General features: G+C 47.2%; 1 protein-coding gene across 1 annotated transcript; it reads right to left on the bottom strand.

The window, feature by feature from the left end:
• Window positions 1–5,729: 5,729 nt before the first annotated feature.
• On the bottom strand, window positions 5,730–20,860 carry SCD (stearoyl-CoA desaturase). Its single transcript, XM_045853999.1, has 6 exons — window positions 20,460–20,860; window positions 19,649–19,931; window positions 15,809–15,939; window positions 13,929–14,134; window positions 12,777–13,009; window positions 5,730–10,028 (listed from the first exon to the last, which is right to left on the bottom strand). Exons 1-6 carry the CDS (start codon window positions 20,484–20,486, stop codon window positions 9,829–9,831), a joined length of 1,080 nt encoding a protein of 359 aa, XP_045709955.1. The 5' UTR covers window positions 20,487–20,860; the 3' UTR covers window positions 5,730–9,828.
• Window positions 20,861–21,006: the final 146 nt, after the last annotated feature.

Here is a 21,006-nt window from a genome sequence, read left to right as displayed (position 1 = left end):
AGAGTGAGTACTGGTGCTGTGATCCAACTCCAGAACTGTGGTATTAACTATTCTCAGTGTTAGGTGTGGAGTAGATGACAAACTCAGAGGCAAAGCCTTGTAATGGCAGAAAGCTTAATTTATGCAAAGCAAACTGCAGAGGCATCCTCTGTTCCAGAAGAACCAATTCCACTCACTGACCCATTTTAACATTCAACCACACCTGAATTTTAGGCTCTCCTCTCAAACCATAGAAACATACCTGACATTTCCTCTGTACTTTTCCGAACAATACCCCACCCTCTTGTCAGGTTTTGAGATGCTTAAGGGCATCTTTTTCTTTAGAAATGTCTCCTGCACCTAGACAATCAGTGCTTGATAAAATTATTGAAAGATCTCTTGTTTTAAATTCTCTCTGCCACAAACTGCAAAATGTCACCAGGCGTGGTAGTGGTGACCTGTAGTTAACTTTCTTTGCCGCAGGCAAAGCGCTGATTCTTGTACACTGACTTTGGGGCAAATGCCACAGGCCTTAATTGCAGGCTCCACAGAGCTGAGATTCTATACTGGGGTTGCTAGAGGCAGAGTCTTCCCTTTTTCAGGACCCAGGCCTGTCCCTCCCCCACCGAGTCCTGCCCAGCCTGCTACACCCAGGCCACAGAGAGCTCAGCTCACAAAGGCCAAGTGTCTGCTGTGCTGACTCACCATGGTTCCCGGCCCAGGCCGGGATGGTCTCGAAGGGGCCAAATCAGTCCTCTCCTCCTGGCCGTTTCCCATAGGAGCAGTTCACAGCCAGGGTCCTGTCAGACTTGAAAAGAAGAGACTGAAAGTGAAAGGCAGTGGAGGGCACACGATTCCTCATTACTACAGTTCCAGTCCTTTCTGAGGGAATTCTGAACAGCAGGCAGTGAGAATTCACCCTTTAGTCTTTTTGTCATACATAAATTGAAGAAAATTTACATAACAAAATTAACCATTTTAAAGTGACATTTAGACCATTCACAATGTTCTGCAACCACCACCTCTATCGAGTTCCAAAACCTTTTTGTTACCCCCAAAGATGACTTTATACTTGTTAACCAGTCACTTTCCATTTTCTTCTCCCCCCCCCCCCCCAGGCCTTGGCAACCACCAGACTGCTTTCTGTCTCTATGGATTCACCTATTCGTGATCCTTTGTGTAAAAGAATCCTATACTATATGACCTTCTGTGTCTGGCTTAACGCTTTGGAGGTTCATCCACATTTTAGCATGTATCAGTACTTCATTCCTTTTTATTGCCAAATACTATTTTGTTGTATTTTGTTTCTCTATTCATCTGTGGATGAACACGAATTGTTTCCACCTTTTGGCTATTGTGACTAGTGTTGCTATAAACACTGTTGTGTATTTGAGTACCTGTTTTCAATTCATGGGGATATATACCTAGGAATGGAGTTGCTGGGTCAAATGGTAATTCTACTGTTTAGCTTCTTGCGCAGCCACCAAACTTTTCTACAATGGCTGCAGCATTTTACATCCCCACAAGCGGTGTGTGCAGGTCATCCTTTATTCTTGAACCCATTTGTTCCTTGCCTCTTCCCTACTTCCAGATCCCACAGATTTCCCTTTCTCTTGGCGTAGATAGGTGGTAGAAGGTGTACCTCTAATAGAAAGACTGTCATCAGAAGAAGCTACGCAGCAGAACCCTTCTGGCCGTACCCTCTGCCTCCAGTCTCGCCCTTTCCACAGATAGGATTCCTTGACCAGGAACAGGCAGGACAGGATCCCATCTCCCAGTGGCACACCCACAACAGCCATTAATGTTAAACCATAAAATTACCCTCCTAGCGCCCTCCAGCACCTCCTCCTCGCACAGAACATGCCATTAAACCCTCTTAAATAGTCAAAGCTAAGTACAGAAAAGAGGGAGCTCCATGCGGAAGCTGCCAGCCGGCTCAGACCTGCCGGTGGGCGTTTTAACTCTCAACTGAAGCTTAAGATCTGCGAAGATGCAACCTCTAGCCTGGTCCTGCCCAGCCCCCTCCGCTACAGGGCTTGCCTGTCTGGGCCTGGCTCGTAGCAAATATGAATGAAGAGGAAGAGCCTCCCTCTCCACCCCCTCTCAGCGGGGTTACTGCCGGTCACAGAGCTATTTACATTTACAACAGCTCAGTAGCGCCTGACCCTGCTGGAGCCAATCAGCAGCCCCCAAGCTTGTCTGACTCCGTCTGCTCCAATCAGGAGGTGCTATCCGTACAGCCTCTCTCTCTTTGAATCAACTCGGCTATAGCCCCTTCTGGGGAGGGGAGGCTGACTCAGAGCTCTCCACTCCTAGATCTATCTCATCGCGCTATTCTCTGGAATGGGGAAAATGCTGAACTATCTGCTGTCCAGTTACAGAGACATCTGCTCAACAGACCTCTAGGAGAGTTTTACATCGCAGTAGAGAACAGTGTTCCTTTCAAGCACACATCCAATGCTTGTCTGCTGTAAAGAAATATAAAGAGAGATTTTAGCCTCCCTCACTGCCGAGCCCCTCCCTAACTCTGGATTAGCCTTATGAGTTCTTAAAGCACAATTACCTTTGAGGTGAGACCTTGCTAACCAGGACAGGCCAGAAGGCAGAGTGGTTTTCTGTTCTGTCTACAAGAGTGCAAACACCTATCACATTAGAGGCCAGAGAGCAATGAACCGGCAAGACTGGGTGGCCACAGGATAGGGCCGAAGCAGGAACGTGTGTTGGAGGAACCGTTCACGGCTGGTGTAACCGGAGCAGGGAAGTGGAGTGGGAGAGCGGGAGGGGAAAGGAGAAAGGAAGCCTTGAAAGCCTGCCTGGAAGGTTTAGACTTGGTGTCTGTAAGCGATAGGGAGTCATCAGGTATTTTGCAAGCAAGAGAAGAAAAAAAAAATTTCTCTTTTGTGTTTTAGAAAGTTAACTCTGGTGGCAATATCAAAAGCAGATCAAAGGAGGACCAGAACAGGGCTAGAAGGTCAGTTAGAAGGTCCTGGGACCTAAAACCTAGGATGGTAATGGGGAAATAGAAAGGAACAGCACAAGCTGTGAGGCATTATGGACTAAAAGCAGTAACATTTAATTGATTGGATATGTGAGATGAGGGAGGAGTCACACATGACTAAGGTTTTTAGCTGGAGTGGCTGGAAAGGTATAAGTGGTAAAATTTAAAAAATAATAAGAAGCAGACTTTGGAAAGGGAATAACTTCAATTTTTAACACATGGAGTTTGAATTGCAAGAATATCCACATGGAAATAATACCCAGTAAACAGTGGGAAATAAGGATTGTGGTGTTCTGAAAAGAAATAGAGACCCAAAGAGTTTAGAGTGAAACTAGGCAGAAAAGCTATAACCTAGGAAGAGATTACAGAAGGACAGTATTGAGGAGAGGAAAAACTATTCTTTCCTCATTGAATCGTCTAGCCACCTGTGTCAAAGTCAACTGTCTGTAAATGTCTGAGTTTACTTTTACACTCTCAGTTCTGCCACATTCACATGCCTGTCCTTATACACACAGCCACTGTCTTGGTTACCGACCCCTTGAAGTAATTTTGAAAGCAGGAAATGTGAGTCCTCCAACTTTGCCTGTTTTTCAAGTTTGTTTTGGGTCCCTTGAATTTCTGTATGAATTCTAGGATCAGCTATTTCTGTTAAAAAAAAAACAATTGGAATTTGGACAAGGATTGCATGGAATCTGTAGATCATTTTGAGTTGTATTACCAACTTTGAAGTCTTCCCATCCATGAACATGAGATGTCTTTTCATTATTTAGGTCTTCTTTAATTTCTTTTAATGATGTTTTGTAGTTTACAATGTACTATTCTTATGCACTTCTTTTGTTAGAGTCATTTCTATTTATGTTATTCTTTTTGGTACTATAAATAGAATTCTTTTCATTCCATTTGCACAGTGTTGTTTATAGAAATACAATTGATTTTCATATGTTGATCTTGTACCCTGCAACATTACTGAACTTGTTTATTATTAAGAGTTTTTGTGTGGATTATGTACGGTTTCTTAATACACAAAATCATGTTATACAGAGATAGTTTTACTTCTTTCTTTTTATAGCCTGGCAGATTTTTTTTTAAGGACTATCTTTTACTTCTAGGGAAGAGGGAGAAAACTGGTGGCTATTGGGCCTCAGGAATTTTATTTCTATGCTCTTCCCCATTATTTTCTTAAATTACTTTTTATCCTTCGTCCTGTGGTTAAATCTTGATTATTAAGTAGAGGCTTAACCTTTTCCATACAAAACATGTCAAAAACAAGAGTTCATTACTTTCCACCTAAATGCTCTTACTTTACAACTTACCCTTAAAGGTAAACTCATACCTAGTTCCCTTTCCCTCTCAATCTTGAACTCAACTGAACATATTAATCAAGTTCTAAGAACTCTTCCTTTCCCTCTTCCTTCTCGGAAATTTGCAAATAGGAATAAAAACAGCCCCAGGACAAAATAGCAAAGGTATAAGATACGGATTATCTGGAGGAAGCATAGAGGTAGATCTAACCAGAGGGAAGACAGCTAGGTAAACATGCAGGAGAATATGAAAAGTAGCAGAGCTTAGTGAGGATAAATTATTTGGGTTGGATGCTGGTTAATGGGAAATAAAGCAGACTTGGAAGGAACAGTGTAGTTATATAATTGAAAAAAAAAATTAAAAGGTCCAGCCTGAACATTTTAAGCAAGACAGAGAAAGGAATGGAAAGCAAGACATTGATGAAGAAAATACCATCATCCTTAAATTATTAAGGCATCAATGAACATCAGTTTGATTTTGACCCTGGCTGGTGTGGCTCAGTGGATTTAGCGCCAGCCTGTAAACCAGAGGGGTCGCAGAGGTTCGATTCCCAGTCAGGACACATTCCTGGGTTGTGGCCAGGTCCCCAATAGGGGGTGCACAAGAAGCAACCACACATGGATGTTTCTCTCTCTCTCTTTCTCCCTCCCTTCCCCTTGCTGTAAAAATAAATTAAAAAAAAACAGAAAATAAAAAAACTTGAGTTAGGATGTGCCGAGTTACTCTGAGAGAATCTCGCTTCTTGTCCAAGGTGAGGGCAACCTCACAGGAGAAAGTGAGGAGAGCTGGTTCTAGGAAACTCTTAGAAGCCTAGGTATTGTCAAGTTGGCTGCTCTTAGAGGATGGAGCTTCTTCAAATTGTAAAAAAACCCTCCTCTTTCCCACATGAGGGTTCCTAGATACAACAGTAAAAGCTAAAGCCTTTCCACCTTGATTATGAAGCCCTCTTTATTCCAGGAATTTACAAATCTCCCCTTGGGTCATTCTTCCTTTCTTCCTGCTGTTACTAGTCAGCATTTCCAGGAAGCTACTTCATTTCAGAGTAGGACTACATTTCGGAGGAAGGACCTGGACTGCACAGCCTAGGATGCAAGATTAAAAAAACTGCTTTCCTGGAGTATTTTTCCTGCTGCTAACTTCCTCTTGAGTCCATGTGACCATGTGACACACAAGAGACCTGGCATTTCCCCAGGGCCAAAGTGTCAGCTGGTGTTAATGTGTTCTGCTTAATAGCACCAGACTCCTGGTTTCCTGCTGCCAAGACTGAGTTTAACCTAAAGTTACCCTTAGGAAGGACAGGGCAGGTTACTGGGGAATGAGTCAATCGTAGCTCTTACTTCTTTTTTTCACTCTTAAAGGTACAGGAATAGGACCCAGATACCGTGGCAGACCACAGAGATAAATCCCAGGAGACTGAATCACAGCCAAAAAAAACTCCCAGACAGTGTAATCAGATTCACTTCACTTTTATTATGAACAAACACATCTCAGATAAGTATAACTAGCTTCAGAGTCATTAATAGAAATTATTCCAAAGTTATTCTTAGGTCACAAATACCTACTATCCCACATAAAAAAGGAAAAATCCCACCCAATCAAAGAAAAGATATCTTGTCTATGTTTCCATGGCAATGAGTTTAATGCATCCTCAAATTTTGTCTGGCTGGTTTTCCACCACTTATCCAATGGATTTATTCAATCTCTCAGAGAACCAGATAGGTTGATAGCCTCTGGGATGTACGGTTCTGGGTGGACACAAATTCACGGTGGATACTGCTATAAAAATACTTAGGACTTAAGAGAATTCCTCTGCCGAAGGGTCCCAAAATGCTTTATAAAAAGCATTAGTCACACCTCAAAACTGCCCTTTGAGGTAGGTCAGTATTATTATCCCCATTTTAACAGAAGGAAAACTGAGGCACATTATAGTTAAGTGACTTGCCCAGGGTCACATAGCAAGTCAGTGGCACAGTGGTAGGAGAGGCCTTGGCCTTAACCACCCAGGTAACGTTGACATCTTGCTTTTTTTAACCTTTCATGCTGACCCATTTAAGCTACACTTACAGAGAATACGCTCAGGACACTAGCAAACCAACAAGAGAAAGTTTCCATTTTAAATGCTACAACCATCTTTTAACCTAAAAAGAAAAATTATAAATCAAATACATTCAAATTACTTCCATTCACCATCAAAAATGTGGGCACTTAATAAACACAACCCCAAGAAAAGTTTCCAAAATGAAGCCCAGAAGGGAATCTTGCAAACAGCTCTACTGCTAATTCTCCAGCCAGGCCCCCTTTCCTACCAGCCACTTCTGGGGGCTCTCAGGTGCAAAGGAGCTCCACGGAGGAGCAAGGAGGGAGTGAGAGCACGCTCATATGCAACACTGATTAGAAAAGATGTAAGGCACCCAAATAAGTTGTCAGTACGCCCACAAAGCAAGGACTGTTAGAAATTCAGACTCAATCAGGTCTGATTTCTGGATTATTAATGCATCATTTGAATTCAGCTTTAGAATCTTGAAACCCATGCATCCACACACACACACACTCAGGCCCTCAGCCCGAGGGCCCTGCCCAGCCTTGTGTAAGGTCATGGTGTGGATCAGATCTATGGAATGCCATTAGAATAGAAAGATAAAGTTGTCTTTGACCATAAATTATAAAGCAGGCATCTGATGACCCGTGGAATTAAAACTATCCAACAAGACATTTCCAAGGGGTAGGTAAGCACACAGGTCAGCAGACTGAAACTACAGTGATCTTCCATTAGATTCCTTTCTACTGAGAGGAATGGCTCAAAAGATAAAGACGCCTTTAGCTCATGCTGACTCCTGTAGCATCTATCCAGTTATTACAAGAAACGCCCCCCTCCCTTCCGCCACTGGGATTCACCAGCAGACACAGCATTTGCTCTTGTACATTTCCAATCTTGGCAGAGAAGAGCCAGGCTTCTGCACTGATGACTGAGGTACAGGGAGGAGCGGTCCAAGGTTCTCAAAACACCGATTTTTTTTTTTCAGACCTCTTCTACACTATCATCTACCCTCACCTCTATTGTGGAGAATGCTGGTTAGTTTGCTGAACAGAGATGCTGTTCAGCAAAGTTCATGGCACCTCAGACCCCAGGTTTCAGCTAAAGCTTTGCAGTGTACCCTGGCTCCAGGGACCGCACAGGGCCTCCTTCCGAGTGAGGCACTTTGGGACTTGCTTTTGTTTCTTGTGCTTCCCAGTGAAGACTAGGGTCCCTCCTACTTTTATCAGCATTGCAGTCAGCTGGGAGCACAAACTAAAGCTGGGCAGGGTAAGTGAGTAAGCAAGGGGCAACCAGCATGCTCCCTGGTTCTGACCCAGACAGAGGAGAGTGAAGACAAACTCTCTTTTGCTCCGTGGCTGGCTCACTGGCATGATGCAAGTGTTTGGCTTGGCTGTGCCTCATCAGAGAGAGTGCCTGAGCTGGGGATATTTCTAGTAGGGTTTGCCAGCCTTGTCTTGAGTCATCAGTGTGGCAGGGGATCACAGAAGCGTAGGTGGAGAGACTCTAGAGGCCAAGCGTAAGTGGCAGCTAGCTCAACTTTATAAAGAGAAACAGTGGTTCAGTGACCCTGAGTATTCTGTCTGCCTGGACAGCAATAACCATCACTGCCTCTGAATACACAAAGGAGGCTGCCTGTCCATGGGAAAAAGAAAACATCAGGGGATAGATAGAACCGGTAGGAGAAAATGGACAGACAGGGTAGAGCCAGGAACTCACAACCAGGGTAATTAAAGGACTTCTATCTACTTGCCCCTAGGCAGTCCTATACTCTAGGCTAGATCAGTGATTTTCAACTGGTGTGCCATAAGAATTTTTAAAACATGCAATACCTGCCTATTTAGTCAGGGTCACCGACCTCGTTTCCCTTAGATTGTCAAATAAAAAAAATGACAACAGCCAACACGACAATAGCTGTCTGGTGTAAATGAATCAAATTATGCCTATCTTTCCTTGTGAGATCAGCAAAAAATGTATTTTTTTGATGTGCCACAGAATTTTAGAAATTAGTTCGAGTGCGCCACGAGATGAAAAGGTTGAAAATCGCTGAGCTAGTTGTTAACAAAAAAGAAATGAATGCAATGGTCTGAAACTGTGGTGAGAAACCTTCTAGTTTTTACCAATGCCAAGCAGAAATCTGAGTCAATGAATGAACCTGATAACTAACTTGTTTGCATAACCAGCTTTCACAGTAGGACACCCAATAACTTAGTAGCCTTCTGACAGGAATCCAAACCCCCAGATGTGTTCTCAAAGCCCTTCTCCTGTGATGTTCTCTCTCGGAAGCTGCCAACACACCATTTCTCAACCTCTCCGTCTCCTGTCCCACAATGGGGGGCAATGGGGGATGCTCATTCCTCCTCTTCTTCAAGCACCCCTCTTTCAGAGGGAAATACTCTAAGGAATTATTTAATATTTTAAGCAAAGCATATCTGTATACATACTTTTTTATGTTTGACCTATCTCCTAAAAACCTATCCATCTTGGGGTGTCTGGAAATGTTATAGCTACCTTATTACCATGAGGGGCTGACCAATATCCCAACAGTCAGATGGCAGAGCAGAAAGTTGAAAGAATTTTGATGATTCCACGAGCTGCTGGATTCACCAATTCTGGAAACAACCAACCTCAAGACGTCCTGATATATAAAATAAGAAATCTTCCTGTTATTAAAGAAAAAAAAATCTTTCTCCATCAAAGACAGCTTTTACTACAAACTAAATGCTTCTTCTTTATCCCCAGCCTTTACTCTATCGATACACTGAGATGTGCTTGTGTTCTTGCATTGCCAGCTCCATGGCCGTTCCCTACTCGGAGTCAGGGGAGAAAGGAAGCATGTTGTGTGTTGGGGTTCAATGTCCTCTTTGGGCAGGCCGCTGTGTGTTTGATCCCATCAGGAACTTCTTGCTCTATTTCCTACCTCACCCCACCCTTACTTATCAATCATACCATGCACGCTAACTCTCTCCCCTGACAATTCACCTGCTTTAGAAACTTTGTGCCAAATAAAGCTGTTTTTTCCACTCCCTCTGGCAAAAGTCTGGAATGAAGATAATGAACAGGGCTCTTCCCAGAAGACTTTGTCAAACTTCTAGCTTGAGCCACTTTCCTTGAAGCTCAGGACAGCTTATGGAAAGAGTTAGCTGGGACAAAACTACTGGTTTGGGGTGATAGAAAGGTTGCCTAGTCTTCAGCAGCCGGACACTCACTAGTGCTTCACCAGCTACTTGTCTGGGAGGCAATGAGAGGGAAGAGAAAGGCAGGTGACAGGAGCAAAGCAGAGAACAATGGGTCTAGAAGACAGGGAAGAGAAGAAAGAAGAACATCAGCTCAGCATCATGAAGGCAGAGTTGTTGGCTTTCAATACTTTCAAATTTTAAAAGAATACTGTATTGGAATGGGTTAACTTCATCATCTTTAGCATCCTGGTAGCATTATTCAGTAGTTAATAAACAGAACATTAAATCTCTGCCTCTGGCTGGCTTTTGGAAAAGGAACCCAAGGGACCCAAAACTCAGCCACTCTTGTGGCTTCCATCTCCAGTTCTTTTAACCCTGGCCAAGACGGCCTCCTTGGAGACTTTCTTCCGGTCGTAAGCCAGACCAAGGGCAGCCATGCAATCGATGAAGAATGTGGTGAAGTTGATGTGCCAGCGGTACTCACTGGCGGAGTAGTCATAGGGAAAGGAGTGGTGGTAGTTGTGGAAGCCCTCACCTGGAACAAAGACAAAGAAAAAGTTATGGCACTCTACTAGGAATTGACGTCTTCTTGATCTTCAAACACCAGTTAGCTAGCAGAAGACCTCCAACCTAGTGCAAATTTGCTGTTGTTGAATGAATGAATGAAACCAGTCTCTTCTACTCTGAACCAAATAGATCCGCTCAGAGGCTTCTTAAGAAATGAATGGGGAGACCCCGGTCACCCATGGCTGTCTGGAAGCCCTTGGGCAGAAAGGACTGGCAGTTTCTCTTAGAGGATAAGATGACCAAAAAGAAACTGCTCCTGGTGGAAGTGGATTTTGGATTGGAAAATTCCAGAACTTCACTAAATATTGGTCTGAGATCCTCAAGGCTCTGTATGCGTGTGCGTGTGTTAGGGTAGGAAGAGGAGAGTCCAAAATGAAGAACTTTTGCTGTGTTTCCTATAAAGGTGAGCAAAGGAATACACCTGCACTGGTAGTACCTCCAAGGGTGGGAGAGACCAACAGAGTTGGGCAGCAACAGCCAAAAGTCAAAGAAAGGAGGCCCAGCCCAAGAGTTCAAGTGTCTTCAGCCACCACTGACTGGTTTGGCAAACTCTCTGCCTTGGAATTCTTTGAACTTTGACCCTGGTGTGGTGGTGATGCAGAGAAAACAGAAGGTCTTTGTGGGAGTCAGAACCAAGATGCTTATATGTTCCCTCCAACTTCTAAAGTTCTGTGACAAGCAGTTCACTTTGCTAAATGAAGGAAAAACAAAGAAATTCTGGACTCATGATCATTTCTGTAATGGGTAAAACTTTGGAAACTCCACAGAGAGTTCTCCAACCTTTGGCAGAACTCTTCTTTCTGAATCACATTCAACAATAACAATACTGACCCTTATGAGGTCCAGATAAAGCCAGGTAAAGAATAGCTAATACAAGAGCATATTGAGCCCTTTGAAGATAAAAGAACCTCAGTAGAGCAGTAATGATATTAATAACCAGCAAGTAAAGGAAGTCCTACAAAGTAAATGACACCATCCAGGTTATCTCAAGGTATGTTCTCTCTGTGTGACACTGGATGAGACACAGTGTGAACTAAGTAGGAGGGCCGAATAATCCCAAGGCTAAAGGTACTAACAGAGGATTGCTAATTTCCATAAATGGCTTTGCAGCTAGGCTGTGTATAAAGCACTAACCAGGCTTATGCTTATCAGATTTAAAACTGAATCAGACTCAAACCTGGTCAAGGCGGGTGGGGGAAGAGAAAGAGGGTTAATGGGTAGAAGAAGGTCAAGACTTTGCAACTGGGGCAGCGAGACACAGCCCAAGAAAGACTCAAGGGAGGTCAGCTTTGGCAGAGAGAAGACGAGCATGTGACTGTGGGGGAGGTAATTCAAGAAGAAAAGATTAGAGAGGCAGGAAGCAGAGCTAGAGGAAAACAACGGGTGTGGTGATAAGGGGGGAAAGGAGCAGGTATGGAGAAATCAGTCACTGAGACAAAGTGAGATGCTGGAGCCCCTTTACACCAAGGGTCAGAATGGGGCTGCGGTTGGGGAAGCCCACTATAGATCCATTTGCAACACAAGCCAAGTCTCCTTCCGGAAACTTCCATTTCTATTAAAATCTCAGACCTACATGGCCTAGGTGATGTATTTCAAACATGGTTCAGAGTAAGGACACACACAGTGGTTGAAGGGGTCTGAAAGGAGCAGGGAGAGGCAGGAAATTAAAAAAGAAATAGGAAAAAATAAAATGCATCTACTACGGATTGTGAAGACGATCAGGGTTGAGAATATACAGGAAGATTTTAAGAAGAAAAAAGCAAAAGTCAGGCCATGCCGCACACAAACATGTGCAGTGGTGAGGTGGCCTGGGAATGCTGGGTGACCGATGGTGCTGATCACTGGTGAGGGACAAGAGGCCCCTGGGTTCGCTCAAGGAAAGCTAATTCCAGACCTTAGTCAAGTCTATATTTAGTCAAAAAAGAGTGACAGAAAAAAAAAAAAAGGAGACAGATGACAGAATCCTGCTGTCCTAGACTTTGGCTTTTAGGACTCAAATTATACAGAGAAATAAATTCATGAATAGTGAGCATTAGATGAGCAAGCAGGCCCCTTCGATCAAACTAACTGCTGTGTTGGGGATTCCCTAAGCTGTATGGGGTGGGGGCGGGGGAGGTGTTCTTAGCACAGAGTAAAGCAGAAGAGAGAAAAAACCAAGGACAGGGGATAAGAAGGGTCGGTGGTGGGAAAGGGCCACCAACAGCTGCTTTGATACGCTTCCCGTTGGCAGCACCGAGCGGTGAAGCCTGACACAGACCTCAGGAATGGCCTGTCTGGATACAGCCAGGGGATAAAAGTGTACTGAATTAAACTACAAGTATTAATTCTGTATTTTATATGACATATTTAAATATAAGCCACTAGGCGTACCAGCCACCCAGAAAACCGTTTCGTCTGTTGATACACGCCCTGCCCCAAACAAGACTGCAGTCCAGCCCACAGATGACCGGAAAGAGGAAAACCCAAAGGGACTCATTGCACACAGCGTTTGGGGATGGTCTTAGAACCTGGAATCGAAGACATTGTTATTTTTTTACCCTTTCCTTTTTATATAAGGCTTGTTGCCTGACTCTCAAGAGTTTTCTAATATATTGCCCCTTAGTTTTAGAGTGAAAAAGAGGCCATAAAACAAGTTAATCTAGTTTTCCTGGTTCCCAGCCTAATACCCTAAATAGCAGACCACTAGATGCGGTCTTGCTGTGGATGGTGGACTTACCCACAGCTCCCAGTGAAACCAGAAGATTCTCGCGGGGGTTAATGTTCTTGTCATAAGGGCGGTATCCATACAGGTGGGCAGCACTGTTCACCAGCCAGGTGGCATTGAGCACAATGGCGTAACGCAAGAGAGTGGCAACGCACAAGCTGTGTTGGAAAGTTTCACCCCAGAAATACCAGGGCACTAGCGTGGGCATGATGAAGCACATCACCAGGACAGCGGGCTTGTAATACCTGTGTGGAAAGACCATACGCAGTCAGCGGGGGGAGAACTCAGACCTACCTGACGTCCATCATCACTGGGTTGGGCTGCCTTGATTTCACACGTCTCTTCAGCAGTCAAGCCTTATGTTCTTCCGTCATTGGTTTTCCTGCATCCAGTTCCCTCCCATTCTTACCACTGCTGCCCTTGCATGGATCCTCACTGCGTCCTAACTTGTGGCCCTGCTTCTCATCTCTTTGGCTCACTGGTTTTTCGGCTGTCATGAGAGTGACCCTTCTGAAGCACACCTCCAACCATGACACATCCCCATTGCCTGTTGAATTAAATCCTAAACCTGCTTTTAAGACTCTCCAAGAATAGCACCAGTCTCCCTCTCTAGTCTTAATTATACCACACCCTGTACTTCAAGCAGAAGGACTCTGTTGCTGGACCATGCCCAGGCTTCAGTTCCTTCTGTTCTGTTTGCATTGTCTCTCCCTCTGCCCGCAGCACCTGTGAAACTCTCTACCCAGCAGTGGACTGCAAAGCTACTTTCTTCATAAACCCTTCCCCACGCACTCTCCTTCTCCTCCGTGCCTCCTATTGGTACAGAAAATACTTTGCCATGTGTCATAGTCATTCAGACACCTGGCTTATCCTTCCACTCCCCAACAGGCTACAAACTCTTTGAAGGTAAGGACTATGCCAGAGTTGTCTTTTTAGCATGACTTCCTAAGTCAATAAACTTGAATTTAATTAGTTAACTAGGATAGGTCAGATGGAACAATAGTGTATGACTGTGGACTTGGGTGTTGTTAAAAACTAGAGTTTTAAATTATGATTTTGAACATACAAACCCAGTAAATCTCTCAGCTTATGTCTACAAGCCCTAGGAGAAAACAGAGGGGACCCCAAACACCAGGCACCCAGCTCCAGCACCACCCCACTCACCTTCTCTGGAACATCAGCAACTTCTCGGCTTTTAGGTCAGACAAGTCTAGCGAACCACCCTTCTCTTTGACAGCTGGGTGTTTGCGCACAAGCAGCCAACCCACGTGAGAGAAGAAAAAGCCACGTCGGGCATTGTGGGGATCAGCATCTGTTTCTGAGAACTTGTGGTGAGCGCGGTGATCTCGGGCCCATTCATAAGCATCATTCTGGGGGAAGAGAGAAGAATGCAGGCCTGAGGAGAGACACCCTCTTAGGGAATGCCAATGAATAGACATCTTCAAGAGCCTGTGGCTCTCAGCCCAGCGTCACAAAATACCCAAAAGTTGGGGCTCCACAGAGGGTCATGCAGTTGCCTCCTCTGTGCCCCAACTTGCCACTGAAGCTTAAGTGGAAAAGCACCTTCAAGTCCCAGGACTACAGGAGGAGGACAGGTTGCTTCATGAAGGTTTTGCAGTGGGCAGAATGGAGGTGGACCACACAGAGCTCAGACAGTTTCATTAGGAGAGAACACTGCAATTCTTCAATGTGGGGAAGGGCCTTCACGTGGTGCCTGATCCCGGGGCAGGGAGAAGGAGGCAGGTGGCTTTGTGTCCCCCGGTCCTGGTCAGTGGGCGAAGCTGCTGGGAGCTCCATTCTGACGCCTTGGCAAGAGCTGGCTCACAACTCAGCAAGGCTCGGCATATAAATCATGAGCTTGGCCACCTTCCCAAATGACCTCTGGGTTCCTCTGGGACTGTTTCCATCCCTTCTTTTATTTTTTTAAGATTTTACTTATTTATTTTCAGAGGGCAGGAAGGGAGGGAGAAAGAGAAGGAGAGAAACACTGATGTGTGAGAGAGGCATCAATCGGTTGCCTCTGGCATGCCCCGATGGGGACTGGCCCGCAACCCAGGCATGTGCCCTGACTGGGGATTGAACTGGTGACCTGGCAGTTGCAGGCTGACACTCAATCCACTGAGCCAAACCAGCCAAGGCTCTTTCTATCCCTTAAAGGTTGTACCAATATCTTTTCCTCATCTTTGCCCCAGTCTCAGGAATGCTCAGGATACAAAGTACTGTGGCACAGGTGATGATGCAACTGTGGTCAGTACCTGGAATACTGCCCTGGAGAAGGGGACACATTTGAATGCATCTCTTTTCCCTCTGCTCCAAACTAAGCCCCACATCACATGCTATCCTTTGCCCATTGCTACCATGTAATAGCTATGAGCTCCCTTCCCCAATGTCCTTCACTCTGTCTCTGCTATCAACTTTCTGCCTCAATAAACCTCCATACTTAACTTAGCCAGCCTGGCAGCCCAAGGAAGGACCATAGTGTTGGTCTCTCTAACCTCTCAGTGATATGATTTTGTCATCTGTAAAATGGGAATCATTATAGCACCTACCTCCTAAGAGAATGTAATCAGGTAACCTATGTCATGTGCCTAGAATAGTACCAGGCCTGCACTCGGTGCTACAGAAGTGCTTCTCCCACTACCTGAGTCCGTGAAGCATGCACTTCAATCCCATCCTGGTGGAGTCCTAAGATATTCACCTAAAATGGTGAATCTGTTGTCCAAGGTCTGCCCAGCAAACCAGCACGTACACTAAGGCTTATGCATTACAGGCCTTTAGGAGGAAGCATTCCAGTAGTCAGGTTATGTGATAACAGAGGAACCTTAGGATAAATAGAGTATTTCCTATTCATCCCCTATTTCCCTTTCCTAGTGACTCAGAAGTGTGCTCAGGCTTTACAGACTTATGGACTGGGCCTGCACCACAAGGAGGAGGAAGTGACATGATTGTCCAGGTGTTGCTTCTCTGCAGGTGCAGACCTCCCCCATTCTGCCCCTGGCCATTAACAGAGTGGAGGAAAGAGTTAAGTGGCGCCAGCTTCTTACCTGGAACGCCATCGTGTTGGCGATGATCAGGAAGAGCCGCAGGGGCAGCCGAGCCTTGTAACTCCGGTGACTCCACAGGCGATGGGCTCCTGCTGTTATGCCCAGGGCACTAATCATATAGTAGAAAACCCCTACCAGGCAGAAACAGTGAGAGGTCAATAATCTGGGGAACCATTCACATGTGGTTCTCTGTATGTCGTCTGTGTCTTCAGAGTCTTCGGGTGAGCATTTGCTTTACCCTAAAGTGCAGGGACACCTTAGTCTCTTAGGTCTCTCCGGGTTTATTACTTGAGAAATACCATCACCTCTCATCCTCTCCACCTAGGAACTGGAATAAGCTAAGGAGTCCCAGGAAGTTTAGAAAGGCAGGATGGAGAAGAGAGAGCTTACTACCTAGCCACTTGGTCACTCTCAGTCACGGGGAACCTTATCCCAGGTCCTTCATCTCCTTTGACCTTCAGCTAAGCTCCCTCCAAATTTTAAGGACAACAGACTGCTCCCGCAGCGCATAGGACACACAAGCAAGTCTGGTCTGGGCGCTCACCAGTTGGAGGGGCTCTGAGTTGTAGAGGACACTTGGGGGCTCAGAACTCTGGCTGTTTACCAACTGGTACAAAAGCCTTCCAATAGTTTCACAGGCAGTGTGGCAGCATCGGGGGAAGTGCGCCCTGCCCCTACGTCACATCTGCACCGTGCCTTAAGCGTAACCACGAATTTTATATTCTATGATTCTCTGGATTCCTTGAATGGCTTTAATATCCTCACTTCATGGATGAAGAAAAAGACTGTCAGAACGGTTGTGTTATCTCTGGTCATGAGTCTAGTAAGAAATGGAGCCATGGTTTAAAACTACGATTTCTGTCAACAAGCGTTCATGGTCCCGCCATCCCATCCAGCTCCCCAGGGTGTGCACACAGGTCCTGTGTCTCTCCTTTCCGATGGCCCCTGTCAGCCCCTACTCTCTCCGGCAAGGCTAATTTAGACAATGATGGGATACATTCAAAACTGTCAGCAGAGCACCCCAATACTGTCCACCCTCACCTTCCCGGAGGCCTGCCAGCTATAATCTCTAGCTGGGAAGCGGGTTGCTGGGAGTGCCCACCTTCCTCTGTTCGGCAGCTCTAGCAGGCAGGGGCTGAACAAGGCCTTGGTAGAGCAGTGGGCTGTTGACAGACAGTGTTTCACTCCCAGGGAAACAGCTAGAAACAATGGGTCTTCAGTGACTGCAGAATTTAGTTGCAGTTGGAGACACCACACATTGTAACAAATTGTCCTGTGTTCTTCAGCCATAGATAGCAGTTTCCTAAACAGTCCAGGATCCCAAGGACAGACATGGAGCCAGTGTCAACTCCAGTGAAAGTTCTGTCTCTAAGCCCTCTGCGTGGAAGTCAGGGCCCCAGGTGATCTGCTGGCCTCCAGCCACATGGCAGTTATCTTCCCAGATGCAGTATCTGCCTGCATCTGCGCTTGGAAAAATGACAGTTGAGCCACAGCCCCACGAATCAATGAGGAGGAAGGAAAATGGCTTTGGGCACAAAAGCAGAAGCACTTGGCTGAGAACCAAGGAAGCTTACTGGGGTGGCTTCACACCACAGAGGTGACCCTGGCAAGTTAACATAGAAGGCGCGGAAACCCTGGTGCTAACAGGGGAACTGAGAAAAGAACCCAGGCACTCTGGTGCTTTTCTATCAGCCCTTCTCAGCCTATCAGCCAGGCCTTACAGCAGTTAGAGGCTCATTCTCTACTAATGTCCAAACTGGTTGTTAAACAAAATCTCACAGCTTTGGCCCTAAGAGACCAGAAGTTTTGCCCCTTGGCCCTCCGAGTTGCCAGAAATATCCCTTCAGACTGCCCCTAAGGGACCTTCTGAGGTTCCCCAAATTGCTCAGTCATAAGAAATGCCGTAATCACAACCAGTTGTTAATTTAACACTGTCCTTGGGAATAAAAGGAAAGGTGTGGCCAAGCTCCTAAACTCTGAGAGTGGGACCTCTGGCTGTCCCTTTCCCTTCCTTGTTCCTTAAGACAGAGGAGTTCTGATGTCCCCTTATCAGATCGTCCCTCAGTCAGCTAAGCCATCCGCCACAGGTCCCAGGGGAAGGAGTACAAAAGGTCACCACCCAGTCTCTGCGTGATACATAGCTCTGTCCAGAAGCACAATGCACACTCCTGAGCAGGGCACAAAAAGGCAGAGGGCACAGCCTTGGTTTGGGGACAGCACTCTGCCCCTTGCACCAGTAGCCCAGGGTGGGGAGCAAACAAAAGCAGCCTGGCCAAAATCTGGACTTAACCTGACCTGCAGGGGGTGCTGAGGCTGGAAGGGGCTTACAGGCAACAGAACACCTTGTGAAGACCCCTCTGTTGGGGAGGAGGGGTAGAGGGAGGAGTCCACAGTTTCCCTGGGGAGTCCTCACACTGCAGCTGAGGTTCGGCTCTCAGAGGGGCTAGAGAACAGATGTCCCTGTCCCCTCACAAACAAGAGAGTCCATCCCAATCTGCAGATGAACTGTTTTCCTGTGCCTGGCCAGCTCCAGCAGCGACACACCTGTAACCTTCCTGATCCTAAAAAGATTGGGACTCAGAAAGATTGAGATCCTGAGAGAGGGGACCACCCAGTCGCATTTCACCATTGGAGGCACTCAGAGGATTCCCTGACATGAAGCTCTAGGGACCAGATCCCACCGCCTTTCGATGTAAAAGGGCCTAGGAGGATCAGTTAAAACTTGGCCTACCGGCCCTTCTACATAACTACCCTCCAAGAGTGCAGCTGTCAGCAAGCACCCCACATCTAAGACTACTCGGGAAACCCAAACGTTGTTTCCTGGAAAGGGCTCTTGCTCAGCACCCTCAGAGGGTGGCAATGTGGGGCCCCTGGGTCTTCAGAGGCTGCACTCAGGCTGATGGCAGCAGAGGCGAAAATGCCTGCAAAGCGCACGTGTGGATCCAGGGGTCAGGGCCCTGCTATCAGCTCATACCCATGTATCCCTGAACAATCTGAGCTAAGGACAGGTCAGGGACAGAACTGGGAACTGTCTCCCTCACTGTGGCAGCCTCAAGGCTAGGGCTGCTTGGGGCTCTGTTCTGGCCTGGTCTGCCTGTCCTGGCAAGGAGAGACTGTAGGGCACCAGGAGACAGGGGCTGGAGTAGGTTAGATGGGGAGTGGGGCATGAAACATTTTCTCAGCCTATTTCACCCAGAGGACATTTTGCTGAGTAGTGCACACAGTTCCCTGGAGATCTACAGAGAGTCACAGAGCACCACATCTGGGTAACTTGGGTCCCACAGGAGCCTCCATCTTCCCTCTAACAAAGGAGGCTGGTGGGCCAAGGGTCAGAGCAAATAATTTTGTGGGTAACACCTCTCTGTTCCTCCCTCCCCTACTCTCATCCTGAGCAGGTTCTGTTGCTGTCCCACACTGTGCTCAGCATCTACCCCCCCACCGCCCTGTGGCCCCCAAGACCACTGGTCCCATCCCTTGTTCCCGTGCCTCCCAGGTAGGCGCCTTGATTCTTTTGTGGCTGGCAGGGCTGGGACAAGCAGCCAAACAAATGACTTGAAACAGAAAAGCTCTTTCAGGGAAAGCTGACTCTCTGGCGCAGGCCTACTCCCTTCAAAGCCTGCAGCGAAAGGTCTCAGTGCTCCCTCCCAGCACCCAGATGAAAGGCCACTCCGGCCTCCCCGTGCCCCCGCGCTCTGTCCCCAGCCCACGCAGCCTCTCAGAAACTTTTGGGAAAACCTGGACCCAGAGGGCCTGGTGCCTGTGTTCCCTGTACGCTCCCACCTCCTTAAAGAGTGGAGAGAATCTGGGGTCCTGGGTCAACGGGACAAGAAAAACTCTTACCCCAGAGCCAGGTGTAGACCTTGCACGTGGGGATCAGTGCGATCCCATACAGGGCTCCCAAGTGTAGCAGAGACATAAGGATGATGTTCCTCCAAACATACACAAGCTTGGGCTTCGGCCCCTCGGGATCCTTGTAGCTTGGGTCGTGGATGTCATCTTTCATTTCGGGACGGATGTCTTCTTCCGCGTATAGGAGGTTCTTCTCCAACTTGCCGTCCCCATTCTGCAGCTTCCTGGAGGGGGGTTCTGTGATGGTGGTGGTGGTGGTGTAGGAGCTAGCCATCTGGAAGGGAGAGAGCGGAGCGTCGGGAGAGAGCAGACTGCACGTGGAGGCAGCAGGGGCCACTTCACTGTCTAATCCAGCTGGGGGAAGGGTGCAGGACTGGCCCAGACCCTGTCCCCAGGACCCAGGTTAACTGAGGGCGGTCTACCCTAGATGGAAGAAAAGGAAGTCCCCAGGAACTGTGCAGATAGGTGGGGAGGGGGGTGAAACCTCAAGGTGAAGGGGCAAATAGGAAGGAGTGAAACAATTTTGCCCCTTCCGACACACGATGGAACACTCTCAGGGGATACATACCCACACAAGGGTACCCGAACCACTAGGCTTTCCTTTTAAGGTTGAGAAACAAAAGTTCGGGAACCGAGTCCGCAAATAACAATCAACATTCCCAACAAATGAAGGCAGAACAACTCGCAAAAGATGGCTATGTCCTCCGCGGAGATCTCAACTCCTCCATCACCAACGAGTTCCCTAGTAGCCCAGCCAGGGCCGGCGACCCCGCGGCCTGGGAGCCAGTGCTGGGAAACTCACCTCGTCCTGCAGCAAGTGGGCTGGCATCTGGACTCTCTGATGCTGGGCTCACCTTCCCAGGGCTGAGGCTGAGGAGCGGATTTCGGGACAGCAGACTTAGGCGGCCGAGCCCGCCTTTGCGTGGCGATAGGCGGCGTTGCGCTCCGAATCCTTCTAGCTCCGTGAGCGCTGGATAGGTGTTCGGACTGGATCCACTGTGCGTAGATCTCCCAAGGCTGGGGATTTAAAGGCTAGAGCTGGCAGGGGGCTGACCGTGCCCCGTATTTCCTCACACCCCTTTTACTCGCAGCCAACAGGGGCAAAGTGCGCAGAGTGGGTCAGCCGTGGGAGCCCTGTAAGAGCGGAGAGGGGGAGGAGACAGAGACGAGCGTGCGAGGGGCTGGAGGAGCAAAAACTGGATGCTGCAGCTACACCGCGGCTCCTGCCCCTGGGGAAATGCTAATGGGCTTCTGTAAACTCTGGAGCGTCATTGGCCGAAGGGAATTTGGTGCCACCTCGTCCTGCCGTTGCCATTGGCTCGGCGCAATCTGCTGTTCCCCGCGCCGCG

Source organism: Phyllostomus hastatus, unplaced genomic scaffold (genome assembly GCF_019186645.2).
Source record: "Phyllostomus hastatus isolate PE091 unplaced genomic scaffold, TTU_PhHast_1.1 phas_scaffold_1066, whole genome shotgun sequence".
In the NCBI taxonomy this organism is placed as follows: domain Eukaryota; kingdom Metazoa; phylum Chordata; class Mammalia; order Chiroptera; family Phyllostomidae; genus Phyllostomus; species Phyllostomus hastatus.
Note: the sequence above shows the minus strand (reverse complement) of the source record. Positions and strands in the feature narration are given on the sequence as shown.